General features: G+C 38.1%; 1 protein-coding gene across 10 annotated transcripts in view; it reads left to right on the plus strand.

Moving 5' to 3' along the window:
• TUT7 (terminal uridylyl transferase 7) overlaps window positions 1-14,471 on the plus strand; it is a 69,406-nt gene that overhangs the window by 18,441 nt on the left and 36,494 nt on the right. For 9 of the 10 annotated variants that reach the window (XM_032266323.1, XM_032266321.1, XM_032266318.1 and 6 more), the window contains exons 11-14: window positions 5,932-6,084; window positions 8,886-9,066; window positions 10,433-11,514; window positions 11,911-12,061. In XM_032266323.1, the coding sequence (XP_032122214.1) occupies window positions 5,932-6,084; window positions 8,886-9,066; window positions 10,433-11,514; window positions 11,911-12,061 (1,567 nt within the window). Of the gene's footprint in view, window positions 1-5,931; window positions 6,085-8,885; window positions 9,067-9,870; window positions 10,034-10,432; window positions 11,515-11,910; window positions 12,062-14,471 lie in introns of all 10 variants that reach the window. The other variant, XM_032266328.1, reaches the window with a different exon arrangement.

Genomic DNA, 14,471 nt, shown 5'->3' on the forward strand with positions numbered 1-14,471 from the left:
AAGTCAGTCCTCTTTCTGGTCAGAGGAACCAGGGCCATCAGAAGATAAGGGGTATAAGACGAGGAACTGAAAAGAAAGATAACAGAGAAGTGGAACTCTTAAAATGAAGAGAAATGGAACCCTTAGGAGAACCCGGAGTGTAAAAACTCAGGATATCTCTGGCCAACTCCTGAACCAGTTTAGTTTGGCCTGAAAGGAACCTGGAAGTTGTCACTCTAGTCCTCACAGGAAAAAACTAAACAAATGAACAGAATCCTGCCACTGAAGCCAATACTAGGGTAGAAAAATTTAAAGTGTAGATGACAAATTTCCAAAGGGTCAGTTTAGACATACTTGAGAGTTAAAAATTCATCCCGTTCTTAGGAGGGCTTCCGTAGACTTTTGTGTGGGATTAGGAATCCCACCAAATTCTGAGGGTGTAAAGCTGAGAAAAGTCCCCAAGTACTTCTGGCAGGATGAGAGGAAAAGTAGCCATTTAGAAATAATGCCCAGAGCATTTTCTTGTTAATGAAAGCCTGCCCTCCAGGGGTACATGTTCACTGAAGCCTAACCCACCCAGGGGAAGGGAGGTACCTAACTCCACATCCTCTAGCCTTCCTGTCTCATCTAAGTAGGGGTGGGTAGTAGGAGGACTGGGAAATACTTAGATCACAGCCTAGGGGTACAGGCTCACTAAAAGACTGAGACCTAATCTTAAAATACAGTGTTTCCCCTCTCCAGGGATCACAAGGTCTGAACTACAAGTGTCAGACCTTTTTTTAGGTAGTCTTTAGGGAAATAGAGACGACAAAGGAGACAAAAACAAGGACTCCAGAGGAAGTTTCAGCCACTGCAGCTGCAGAAAACAGTAAACATCCTAACCCCTAGCCAGATAAACACAAAACCTCACCCTAAAAGCCTGTTTACCCAGTACATCTCTAGCTTTCAACAGAAATTACAAAGCATGCTAAAAGGCAAAAGCACAGTTTGAAGAGACAGAGCATGTATCAGAACTTAACTTGGATATGACAGAAATGTTGAAATTGTCAGACCAGGAATTTAAAGTAATAATGATTAACATGCTAAAAGCCATAATGGAAAAAATGGACAACATGCAAAAATAAATGGATAATATAAGCTGAGAGTTGGAAACTCTAAAAAGATTTAAAAGGAAATACTAGAAATCCAAAAACTTGTAACAGAAATAAACAATGCCATTGGGCTCATCAGTAGACTAGACTGAAAAATCAGTGAATTTGAAGTGATGGCAACAGAAAATTCTCAAACTGAAAAATAAAGAGGAAAAGAAATGAAGAAAGGAACAGAATACCTAAGAACCAGGTCCATTAGTCAAAGTTGAAACATATATATAATGGGAATACTAAGAGGAGAAGAAAAAAAAAAGAGCAGAAGAAATAGTTTAATACTAATGACAGAATTTTTCCAAATTAACGCCAGACTTCTAAACCACTCCTGTGTGGGGCAGCCTATAGTTAGGAGCCAAGGCTTAAAAGAACTGGTCCAAGATCTGAACCACAATCTGCTTGAGGTGTGATAATTTCCAGTTTGCCTTAACAAATTAATTACTTGCCCCTAAAACAAAAACATCACTTTTTGGAGTAAAATAAATGATGGCAGAATTTTTATAATATTTATAATGTCTAGAATACAATCCAAAATAGAAAGAGTGAAAGTGGGACCTACTCTCAAAGGAAAAGGAAATGAACAGATGCAAATCCTAAGATGACCCAGATGCAACTGTCAAAGACATTAAAGCAGTTTTTATAGCTATGCTTCATAAGATAGAGGAAATAATACACTTGGAATAAGTGGACAGGAAATGTCAGCTAGAGAAGTAGGAAATATCAAAAGAACCAAATGGAAATTTTGTCTGAATGGAAAAACAGAAAACACTTTAATGTTAGACCTAAAACCAGTGATATCAATAATCACTTTAAATATTGATAGACTAAATATCCCCATTAAAAAGCATAGATTGCCAGAATTTATTTTTTTTAACTTTCGGGCTCAAGGGTACGCGTGCAGCTTGTTGTACAGGTAAACTCGTGTCACAGGTGTTTGTTGGGCAGATTGTTTTGTCACTCAAGTCTAAGGCTGGAACCCAAGAGTTATTTTTTCTGCTCTTCTTCCTTCCTCCTACCCTTCACCCTCAAATAGGCCCCAGTGTCCATTGTTCTCTTCTTTGTGTCCATGAATTATCATTATTTAGCTGCCACTTATAAGTGAGAACCTGTGGTATTTGGCATTTTGTTTTCTGTTCCTATGCTAGTTTGCTAAAGATAACATCCTCCAGCTCCATCCATGTTTCTGCAAAAGTCATTATCTTGGTTTTTTATGGCTGTATAATATTCTACAGTGTATATGTACCACATTTTCTTTATTCAGTGTATCAATGATAGGCATCTAGGTTGATTCCACATCTTTGCTATTGTTAATAGTGTTGCAATGAATGTTCACATGCATGTGCTTTTATGGTAGAATGATTTCTGTTCCTCTGGGTATATACTCAGTAGTGAGATTGCTAGGTTGAACGGTAGTTCTACTTTAGCTCTTTGAGGAAAATGTTCCCTTTTTTCTGCAACCTTGCCAGCATCTGTTATTTTTGCCTTTTTAATAGTAACCATTCTGACTGGTATAAGATGGTATCTCGTTGTGATTTTGATTTGCATTTTTCTAATGATGAGTGATGTTGAGCTTTTTTCATATCCTTGTTGGCCACATGTTTGTCTTCTTTAGAAAAGTGTCTGCTCATGCCCTTTGCCCAAACTTTTTAATGGAATTTTTTCTTTTTTTCTTCTAAACTTGTTTAAGTTCTTTATAGATGGTAGATGTTCACCAAAATTGTCTTCTATGCTGTAGGTTTTCTGTTTACTCTGTTGATAGTTTATTTTGCTGTGAAGTTCTTAAGTTTAACTAGATCCCATTCAGAATGAATTTTAAAAGTAAGACTAAATTCTGTCTAGAATAAATAAATTAAAATGTAAAGACATATAGGTTAAAAGTAAATGGATGGCAAAAGATGTAAATTGTAACCATACAAGAGAGGCTATGTTAATATCAGATGAGATGGATTTCAAGCAAAAAAATATGCCAAAGACAAAAAGGACATTTTATTAGGGTAGGGTCAATTCATTGGGAAGACAAAACAATCGTAAATGTTTGCACCTATTAAGAGAGCACCGAAATACATGAAGTAAAAAGTGATGGAATCTTTTCTACCATCTGACAAGATTTTTAACAGCTTTCATTAATTGACGCCTGTGTTAGCTAAACACACAGTATAGACAGTATAAGCTGATAGACACTACCAACCACCTAATTGATATTCATAAAACACTATACCCAATAACTGCAGAATACATATTTTTTTCGAGTCCATATGGTATATTGATCAAGATAGACTATATTCTGGTTCCTTTTTTTTTTTTTTTTTTTTTTTTAAATTTAAGAGACAAGGTCTCACTGTGTTGCCCAGGCTGGTCTCGAACTCCTGAGCTCAAGTGATCCTTCTGTCTCGGCCTCCCAGAGTGCTAGGATTATAGGCATGAGCCACCACACCTGGCCTATGCTGGTTCTCAAAAGAAGTCATAGTACATTTGAAAGGATTCCATGGATTAAAGAGGAGTTCAAATGGGAAATTAGAACGTATTTTAAACTAAATAATAAGAAAAATATATCTTAGCTTAGCATAGTGGCATACACCCTAGTCCCAGCTACTCAAGAGGCTGAAGTGAGAGGACTGCTTGAGCCGAGGAGGTAGAGGCTGCAGTGAGCTATGATCACACCACTGCACTCCAGTCTAGACAACAGAGCAAGACCCCATCTCAAAAAAAAAAAAAAAAAAAATGTATAAAATTTGTCAGATGTAGCTAAAATAGTGTGCATGGGGAAAGTTTTAGATTTAAATGCTTAAATTCAAAGAGAAAGGTCTAAAATCAGTGACCTAAAGGTCTACTTCAAAAAGCTGAAAATCAAAATAGGTCAAAGACCTACATGTAAAAGTTAAAAACTCTGAAACTTCTAAGTTTTCTAAGAAGAAAACTTAGGAAAAAACCTTTGCAGCAAGGATTTCTTAAAATACTAAAGCATAAACCATATCAATAAAGAAAAACATAAGAAATCAAACTTTGTTGAATTCTAAAACTGCAGCTCTTCAGAAAACATCACTACCTAAACAAAAAGGCAATCTACCCAGTTGAGAAAAATATTGAATACATACATCCAATTAAGAAACAGTCACCACGCCTAATATTTTCCAAAGTGTTTTCTGTGGAAGACTAGTTCAGTCTGTCAGCAACTCTGTACAGAGCAGTTACCATGGCCAGGCACTATTCTGGTTGTTAGGGTTAGAAGTAGTAAACAGGGCCCGGGGGCAGTGGCTCATACCTGTAATCCCAGCACTTTGGGAGGCCAAGGCAGGTGGATCACTTTAGGTCAGGAGTTCGAGACCAGCCTGGCCAACATGGTGAAACCCCATCTCTACTAAAAAAAAAAAAAAAAAAAAAAAAATACAAAAATTAGCTGGGCATGGTGGCAGGCACCTGTAATCCCAGCTACTGAGGCAGGAGAATCACTTCAACGTGGGAGGTGGAGGTTGCAGTGAGCGCTCCAGCCTGGGCAACAGAGTGAGACCATCTCGGGGAAAAAAAAAGAAAGAAAGAAAAAAAGAAGTGGTGCACAAAACACAATTCTTGCCTCCTCAAATTTGTACATCCAATAGGGGCAAGAGACTAATAAATACATATGCAGTGGTAGTAATTTCTCTGAGGAAAAATAAACCAGGATAAGGAGGACAGAGAATGATAAATGGGGAGCTCCTTAGAGAAAACATTTGAGCAGCACTAAATAAAGTGAGGAAGAATAAAGTGAGCCATATCCTCCCTCACTTTGTTAGGGAGAAGAGCATTTTAAGCAAGGGAATACCAGGTGTCATCTCTGAGCCATGAAGATAGAAGAAGGATCAGAGAAGTAAAAAAGGGCCAGGTTATGCAGGCCCTGGAAAGGACTGCATTTCATCTAGAGTGAGAAGGAAACCACTATGAACAGGAAAGTGACATGATGTCTTAACATTTTGGAAGGATCACTCTCTTCTAAACCAATGAAGTAGTCCATTTAGTATAAAAATACATTTGGGAAATGTGAGGCCACATCTGTACTTCATTCCTCATCCCGTATTACTTTGTTCATTTACCTGTTTTAAAGGCTGAGATTAAATCTCATTATACAATGAAAAAACCTGTTCGGCTCTGTTTATTTCGCAAGCCTTTTCAGCCAGACCATTTTCTTTTGCATTAAAATTCATTAATAGCACATAAAACTTATTTTGGAAATGTCCAGCATAATCAGAATTAATGATATTTAAAATTATTTTCTAATTAGTTGGATCTAGTTTTTAAATTTCATTTTCTAACAATATAGTTGTCTTATATTTATTAAGCAGCTACTATGTGCTTTATGCTACAAGCAGGTACTGTCTCTCTCTGAGTGCCTTATGGTCATTTTTTCGTATCATAACCATCCCATGGAGGAAGTCCTAGTGTTATCCCTTTTTAAAGGAACCTGAGGCCTACAGAGAGTTAAGTACCTTACCCAAGGTTGTACAGCTAGTATACGAAGGAGCTGAGATTTGAGACCAGGCAGTTTTACTTCAGAACCCATGACCTCAGCCACTAGACCACTTTGCCTACTCTTAGAATATTTACTGAAGAATTATTTCACAAAGTCACCATTCTTTCTGCAAATCAAAACCTTGTTTTTTTACTTTTAAAAGTATTTTTAAATTTATAGATGTCTCTGTGATATTCCATAAATTATATCTTTTGTATTTTCAATGAACTACAAGTATGCTTTTCCATTTCTTCCAAGATTAGTAGGCCATGTTTGATATAAAATTACTTTATCTTATTTTAGTATGTGTCTGATTTTTCCTAGATTGAAGGATTCTCACTAAGCAAACTAGGGAATTTCAACCTTAAAGGCATTGAAAAAGATGTTGTGATCTGGGAATATAGTGACAGTGCTGCAGGAGACACAGACTCATCAAAAGAAGAGGCACCAAGAGAAATGCCGATTAAAAGGGGACAGGTCTGTTCTCTTTTGTTTCTGGTTGTCAATTTCAGTTGTCAGTTGTGAAGTTTGTGGGTTAATCAGTCTTGTCTTCTTTCCTTAACTATCTTAACTATTTCGCGGCTCTTTCATTTGCCAGTCTATTTAGTACCTTGAAAAGACAAATAATGAGAAAAGTTAAAAAAAATTAGATCACTAAATCTGCAGTTACATATGTAGTTTCTTTGTGCTGGGTCCTTTGAAAGAGACTCAGAATTCAAAGGTAAATCCTTATCTATGCTCAAAGAGCTTAGTCTTAGTTGGTATTATGAGGTTTAAATGTATGAAAGGTTAACTAACCTTCAGTTACTAAAATAACAGTGAATGCTTATATGATTTAATGTACTGGTCCCATACTGTTGGAGGTGGGCAGGGGAATTTATATCCATTAGAATTTCAAACGAAGATCTCTGCAATGTCATTATCCTAGTAATAAGAATAAGATTCTCTCCCAAATAGGTGAAAGGCCCCTGATCTTCCCATTAAATGGGGTAAAATGACAATAATATCTATAGAATTCTTGGATTCGAATCCCAGCTCTATACAAACAAGTCATGTCACTCCTCCAGTTCATGTTTTACTCATGCCTAAAATGAGGAGTTAGTGGTGAATCACAGATTTTCCAGTTGTGGTTTCTAGAATTCTTGAACACTGGGAGGAAGAGGAGAGTGGTGGTACCACCCTACCCCTGCTGCCACCAGAACCACTTTTATCTGTTTCCTATTTGGAGTTTCTGTAGTGAATAAAAGTATAGACTGTGGAGCCAGAATATGTGAGTTTGTATCCCAGCTCTCCCACTTCCCAGCTGTGTATCCTTGGGCAAGTGACTTAGCCTTTCCCAAGCACCAGTTTCCTCCCTACTCATGGGGATAATATTGGTACCCTCTCATAGGGTCACTTACAGAATGCTTAACCCAGTGCCAAGCATGTGGTGAGCACTCAGTAAATGTTAGCTGCTATTCTTATTTGAAAAAGAAAATGTTTCTGCTTTAAAGGAAACCAGTTTAAGTACCTGTAGTCTAGATATTTCAAAGGTCTCTCCAGTTTCATGTTATGGTATTATCAAGTCATTTCAGTGAGATGCTTAAAAATCCTTTGTAATAATGTTATGGATGAAGAGGTAAAATGTTACACCACTTACAATTTCTGGGATATTTTTTTGTGTCCTCAAACTATAGTGTTTGGGACCTAGACAACTTGCATTTTTAATCAATTCTGCTTTGTAAAGCCACCATGTGACTTTATATTACTTGACAGAACCTTTGTGGTTGAGAAAAATATACCACTGGTTTTGAAGCTTAATATAATAAAGTATGATTGAAGACAAATTTGTGCACCTTAGAGGAAATTACTTTTTTCAATGTGAATTATAGGAAAAGCTATTGCTGTAAATCCAGTTAATGCTTTATTTTTACATTTTTATGTTATTTGGAAAGATTAATCATGCTGCCACTTCTGAAATAAAGTGAACTGCAGACATTATGAGGTTGCATTTGGTGTGCAGTGTACTGGGATCAGGAGACATTGAAACATTGTTCTCATTCAGCCACTGCTGGCAGTGCAACCTTCTGACAAGCCATGGAAACTTGTGGGGCTTCAGTTTCTTCTTTTGTAACATACAGGAGTTGGGCTAGATTACCTCTTGAGAGCATCTTACAGTTGTGACATTGTGTTTCAGTGATATATGGATTTTTTTGAACTTAAAAAGGCTATACCTACGTGAAAAAAATACAGAGAGCAACCAAGTTTGCCAGATGATTTCCCTTGTTTCTGATTTAATCCTCATCACTATCCTGTGTTATAGGTGGTATCATCCCTACTCTGCAGATAATGATAGCGACCATTTTTTGAACACTGTGTGCCAGGCACTGTGCTAAGCACTTTACAGACACTATCTCATTCAGTCCTCCCAACAACCCTATGAGGTGGGTACTGTTATCCCCATTTTTCAGATGAGGAAACCCAGGCTTAGACAGATTATAGACTTTGACCCGGCTCATACACGGCTAGTACATGGCAGAGTTTGGATTTCAAATCTAAGATTGTCCCAATTCCAAAACCAATCTTCTTAGCCACTGTGCTGTGCTACCAGTCTGAGAATGAAGAAGCTAAGTCACAGAGCAATTAAGAGCTATGACGTGGCAGAATCTATTTGGGCCCATATTTTCCCCTATCCTAAGTAATACGTGTTTTCTAATATATTACAACGCAATTATGTTCCGAGTTATCAGAAGTCTATAAGTATAAAACTAGTGTCAATTTCTGATGGCAAGAGTTATTTGACTTTAAAATCATTTGCCACTGACAGAGTCAGTGTGCTTATACAGCTTCCCAGGGCAGTGAGAGGAGTGTTTTTCCTTTTTCTCTATGCCTTTAGCTATTGTCCATTTTTGTGTGTCTGTGACTATAAAGGTGCCTCCAGCAGCAGTAACAGGAAAGAGTTCAGTGCTGAGAATATTAGCAACCCATGCACAGTCCTCTCCACCTGTTATTAACAGTTCAAAATTAGGAGCGCTGTCTGGTTAAATAAAATTGATCCTGTCTATTCCTGTGGTAATGACTGGATGATAGCATATTCTAATCCTAATAGTGCAGTGAAGTAATGCTATTTTACTACAAACAAAATAGAAGTTAGAATTGATTTATCTAGATGCATTGTCAGGTTTATATCTTTGCTAAGGTTTTCCAGATTTTTTAAATTTGATGTTTGAATGATCTTTAATTTTCCAGATTATGCTTACATCAGAAATAACCTGTATATTTCTCTTTGCTATTAATAGGTGTCATTAATATTGGATATGAAACACCAGCCTTCAGTACCAGTTGGGCAGCTCTGGGTGGAATTGCTTCGATTCTATGCTTTAGAATTTAATTTGGCTGATTTAGTGATAAGTATTCGTGTCAAAGAATTGGTATCTCGGGAATTGAAGGACTGGCCCAAGAAGCGCATTGCCATTGAAGGTATCTCAAAGTGTTTATCTTTAATTCCCTCCCACCACCCCCACTTTTTTTTTTTTTTTTTGAAGGTACCAGTCTAATAGCATGCTTTTTATTTCAGTCTCTTTTCAGCTCCTACAAGTAAGGTACGCCTGCCCTCAAAGGGAAATAAATAGTTAGAATCTTGCATGTGTTACAGTGGGTCATTTCAAGGAATCAAACTGTTCACCCTGGGTTTTTAAAGTATAAAAACTTGAATATTGGCTGGCTGAGTCCTTGCTTTCTTTGTAGATTGCTTAACCACTTAAATGCCTAAAATATGTTTTTCAAAGTGATGTGTAAATCCCCCTTTCCTCTTTACCATTAAATTCAGTGCTTTTGTCGATTGTTGAAGTTGTTTAGTTTTGCAAAGATGAGGACGATTTTCTCGTCAAAAATGTCATTCTCCACTGGATTCCTCTCCAGTAGAGAGAATGAGTAGTTATTTTTGACGTATCTGCAGTAACATTTAGAATTTAATTCATAAAAACACATTTTTAGTGAAGGCTCATTTAACTGAAATCACTTTATCAAAGATACACTGATGTGCCCTGTAGACAATATTAAATGGACTAGATCTTCTCAGCTTTGCAAAGTCAGGAGGTTGAAGCCCCTCTAGAAATCTTAATTCTCCTCCTTTAAATAATTTAAAGAACCTCCTAAATGGAATTCTCTTATTTTTGCTTGATTTTTTTTCAAGCTTTATGTTGCATAAGAGGGTTTTTTGCATTTTGCATAAATTCTGTGTGCAGTCATGGGGATCTCACATTTTTAAACCCTCCCCTGCAGTTTCTCTGGCTCAGCTCTTCTGGCCAATTGCCTAACCTGCTGGAATTCTAGGGGAGGAGAAAAGATTGAGAGAAGTGGTGTCTCCTTCTGGTGCCTCCCTCTCGCCCCTGAAATTCAGTCCAGCCAATTCAGTGATGGGGCTTCCCAGGGCAGAAGAGTGGAGGTAAGCTCGATAAACCGCAGGGCCTGGCTGAGTGGGGAGGCAGAGCACTCAGCAGCAGAGCCTGGTGGGAAGATCTTCCTTCCCGAGGGCCTGAGAGCCATGCTGATAACATCTTTTCTACCTCCACAGTCACAGAGCACAATAGGGAGAAGGGGTACTGGTTCTGAACAGAATGGGTTCCCTTCATAGAGTAGATGTTTCAGAAAATACTGCTTTTTGTTCTTAAACTCTATTTTCTTACTCTCCACCCCCAGTTTTTTTTTTTTAAAGCCTATAAAGTAAAAGATAAATTTTACTGTTGTTTGTTGTCTGTTTTTAGCTGCAGGAGGCTAATTTTTAAAACATGAAATGTAGTATATGAAGACATGGATTTTTTTCTTTCTTTTTTTTTTATTACAGATCCCTATTCTGTTAAAAGAAATGTGGCAAGGACCCTAAATAGTCAACCTGTATTTGAATATATACTTCATTGTTTAAGGACAACATACAAGTATTTTGCTCTTCCACACAAAATTACAAAATCCAGCCTTCCAAAGCCCCTGAATGCAGTAACATGTATTTCACAACATTCTAAAGAAGTAGTAAATCATAATCCAGATATACAAGCAAAAGATGATAAACTCAAAAACTCAGTTTTGTCTCAAGGTCCTGGTGCTACCAGTTCAGCTGCAGATACCTGTAAGGTACAGCCAGTTACTCTTAAAGAGACTGCTGACGGCTTCGGAATCCCACCAACAGAAGAAATGGGAAATGAACACATCAGTGTCCACCCCGAAAACTCAGACTGTATCCAGGCAAATGTTAACTGTGATGATTACGAGGTTGATAAAGTACACCATCAAGAAACAGGAAGGAAAAATGAGAAAGAGAAAATTGGAAGGAAGGGCAAGCATCTGTTTACTGTTGATCAGAAACATGGGGAGCGTGTCATCTGTGGCAGCACATGTAATAATGAGTCAGACAGCACTTTGGATTTAGAAGGCTTCCAAAATCCCACAGCTAAAGAGTGTGATGGACTTGCTACTTTAAATGACAAAGTTGATCTTGATGGAGAAAGTATAGAAGGTACTGAGGAACTAGAAGACTCTCTAAACCACTTTACCTACTCAGTACAGGGCCAGGCATCAGAAATGATTCCCTCTGATGAAGAGGAGGAGGAGGATGAAGAAGAGGAGGAAGAAGAACCTAGGCTCACCATTAACCAAAGGGAAGATGAAGATGGCATGGCTAACGAAGATGAGTTAGACAACACGTACACTGGGTCAGGGGATGAGGATGCCCTATCTGAAGAGGATTATGAGTTAGGCGAGCCTGCTAAGTATGAAGATGTGAAAGATTGTGGGAAACATGTAGATGGAGCTCTGCTAGTGGAACTTAACAAAATAAGTCTTAAGGAAGAAAATGTGTGTGAAGAAAATTCACCTGTGGATCAGTCTGATTTTTTTTATGAATTCAGTAAACTTATCTTCACCAAAGGCAAGGTAATCAGTACCACTACTAGACATAGAACTAGGAGATTTTAAGCAATTTGAATGCATGTAATTTCAATTTTTATATACTAGGAGTTTTCCTAGTTTGGTAGTGTTTAACAAGTTGGCCTTTCATTCTGATACGACTGCTTGGTCCACTTTCCTCCTTAAGACTCATGGGAATTAGCAGAGGAAGGGAAGGCTATGAGTAGTGAAAATAACTACTTTGTTCTCCTAAGAATACCTAGGATGTCCCCATCTCTCAGATCATTTGAATGGATGCATGTTATATTTTTGTTTCCTTTGGAAAGTGAATAGGAGACTATGTACTTTTAAAAAATGATTCCAGACTCCTTTATTTGGCAAATAAAGTGTTAAGTCTTGTTTTGCTTTGCCATATTCCTGCAGTCTCCTATGGTGGTGTGCAGCTTATGCAAACGAGAGGGTCATCTAAAGAAGGACTGTCCTGAAGACTTCAAAAGAATCCATCTAGAACCTCTGCCACCATTAACACCCAAGTTTTTAAATATCTTAGATCAAGTTTGTATCCAGTGTTATAGTAAGTTATTCACATTTCTTTTGATTTGTCAGAATACTAAATTGACGTTTACTCGAGTCATTAGAATCACTATTAGCTCTCTAAACATTAAGGAACAAGTCTATTCCATTCTCGTTTGTATCCACAGTGTGCCATATCATGTCTGTTCCATTTGCGACACTCAACAGATGTCAAAGAAAGATGAGGAGAGAAGCAGAGAGGGTCTTTTTTATTTTAAAAAAAATTTTTTTTTTAATTTTTTGAGACAGGATCTCACTCTGTTGTCACCCAGGCTGAAGTGTAGCAGAACAATCATAAGCCACTGCAGCCTCAACCTCCCCAGACTAAAGTAATCCTCTCACCTCAGCCTCCGAAGCAGCTGGGAGCACAGGTGTATGCCACTATGCCTGACTGATTTTTTTTTTCTTTTTTCTGACTGATTTTTTAATTATTTGTAGAGATAGAGTTTCCTTGTGTTCCCATCCTTGTGTTCCAAATTGTTTTTCTTTTAATGCCAAGTGTCTTTTGTACTTCCTTTTCTTAACAGCATAGTTGTCGCATCAAGGTATATACCAATCATAGCAGGTTTCATTTTTTAGAGGTTGGTGGGGAGACAGGGTCTTACTCTGTCCCCCAGGCTGGAATGCAGTAGCGGGGTATCAGCTCATCACAGCCTCTAACTCCTGGGTTCAAGCAATTTTTCTGCTTCAGCCATCTGAGTAGCTGGTATTAGAGGCATGCATCACCACACCCAACTAGTTCTTGTATTTTTTGTAGATATGGGGTTTCATCATATTGGCCAAGCTGGTCTCGAACTCCTGACCTCGAGTGTTTCACCCAGCTCAGTCTCCTAAAGAGCTGGGATTACAGGCTTGAGCCACCGCACCTGGCCAGCAGGTTTCTTTTTAAAGCTTAGTATTAATATCTTTCCCCATTTCAATTTTCCATTACTCTGCCAAGAAAGATTTTTTTGTGTGCGACGAAGTCTAGCTCTGTCACCCAGGCTGGAGTGCAGCGGTGTGATCTCAGCTCATTGCAACCTCCCCTCCTGGGTTCAAGCAATCCTGCCTCTGCCTCCTGAGTAGCTGGGATTACAGTCATGCACCATCATGTCAGGCTAATTTTTTTTTTTTTTTTTTTTTGCATTTTTAGTAGAGACGGGGTTTTACCATGTTGGCCAGGCTAGTTGCAAACTCCTGACCTCCAGTGATTCACTCGCCTTGACGTCCCAAAGTACTGGGATTATAGGCGTGAGCCAACGTGCCCAACCAAAAATTAAAATTTGAGTTACTTGAAGCCTGAACACACTTTCATGGCCAGCTGGGCTATGTAAACGTTGGTGGTGTTATCCTTCCTGCTGTGTAAGCAGATCCAGGCCCCAGAAAGATGGGTCCAGGTTATATAACTGTTTTTGAAAAGTTTGCTACAAAAATGGATGGACTGTTATAAGCCAGGTTACAAAGTAAGTATGAGAGTAAGGGAGGGACATTTTCTTCCAGAAAAAAGATATTTTCTGAAGAGTCTCAGTTCATAATTTTTCCAAAATGGTTGTGAGAGGGTAAAATCTTAATATAAATTTCAAAGCACTGTCTCTGTGAGGGGCCGAAAGTTGCCTTGCTGAGGATCTTTTAAGTCTTAAACTAGAGTACTAACAATTCCCAAATGGTATCCTTTGAAATGTTTTTGCTAGATGCAGTTAATAATATTTCATCACCAAAAGTATACCCGGGCCAAGTGGGGAATAATGCTATACACTCCCTTCTCTCTTAGGGACAGTCAATCTCCTTTAGAGATTTCCAGGGCATATTAGCATAATAAAGGTATCTGAGAAATATTATTTCTAAAATTTGAACATAGAATACTTTTCAAGTAACACTAAATAATAGCCTACGTGACAACCCTTTAGGAACACGAGTTTGGGGAAGCATTGGTGTAGAGAGACTTACAGTTTTACAAAAAGAAAACATTTAAAGGAGAGATGTTCAGCTGCTTGAAATAAAGGAACTTGTTTCACATGGCTTTATCATAAGGTGTTCATCTGTGCCAGAAGGCACATGTTCTTAACCAGTGCTTTTATTTTTGAAACATTTTTTGGATATTATGAGCTATGAAAAAAAAACTAGGTTCTCCTTAGGGAAAAAAATACATGCAAAGCTCACAAACTTTTAAATTCACACTTTTGTGGGGTGGTGATCCCTGAAGGCCCTTTCTGTAATGCTGGTGTCTTTCGGGAAACCCAAGTGCAGACCCCCTGTTCAAATTATTTTCCATTTCAAGAGCACTTCTTAGACTCTTAAAAAAGGACATTTTAAATTTTACATTGCTGTTACAAAAATTAGCCAGGCATGGTGGTACATGCCTGTAGTCCCAGCTACTGGGGAGGCCGAGGTGGAAGGATGGCTTGAGCCTAGGAGGCAGAGGCTGCAGTAAG

The sequence above is a fragment of the Sapajus apella genome, unplaced genomic scaffold (genome assembly GCF_009761245.1).
Source record: "Sapajus apella isolate SASKATOON/1434 unplaced genomic scaffold, GSC_monkey_1.0 scaffold157, whole genome shotgun sequence".
NCBI classification, from domain to species: domain Eukaryota; kingdom Metazoa; phylum Chordata; class Mammalia; order Primates; family Cebidae; genus Sapajus; species Sapajus apella.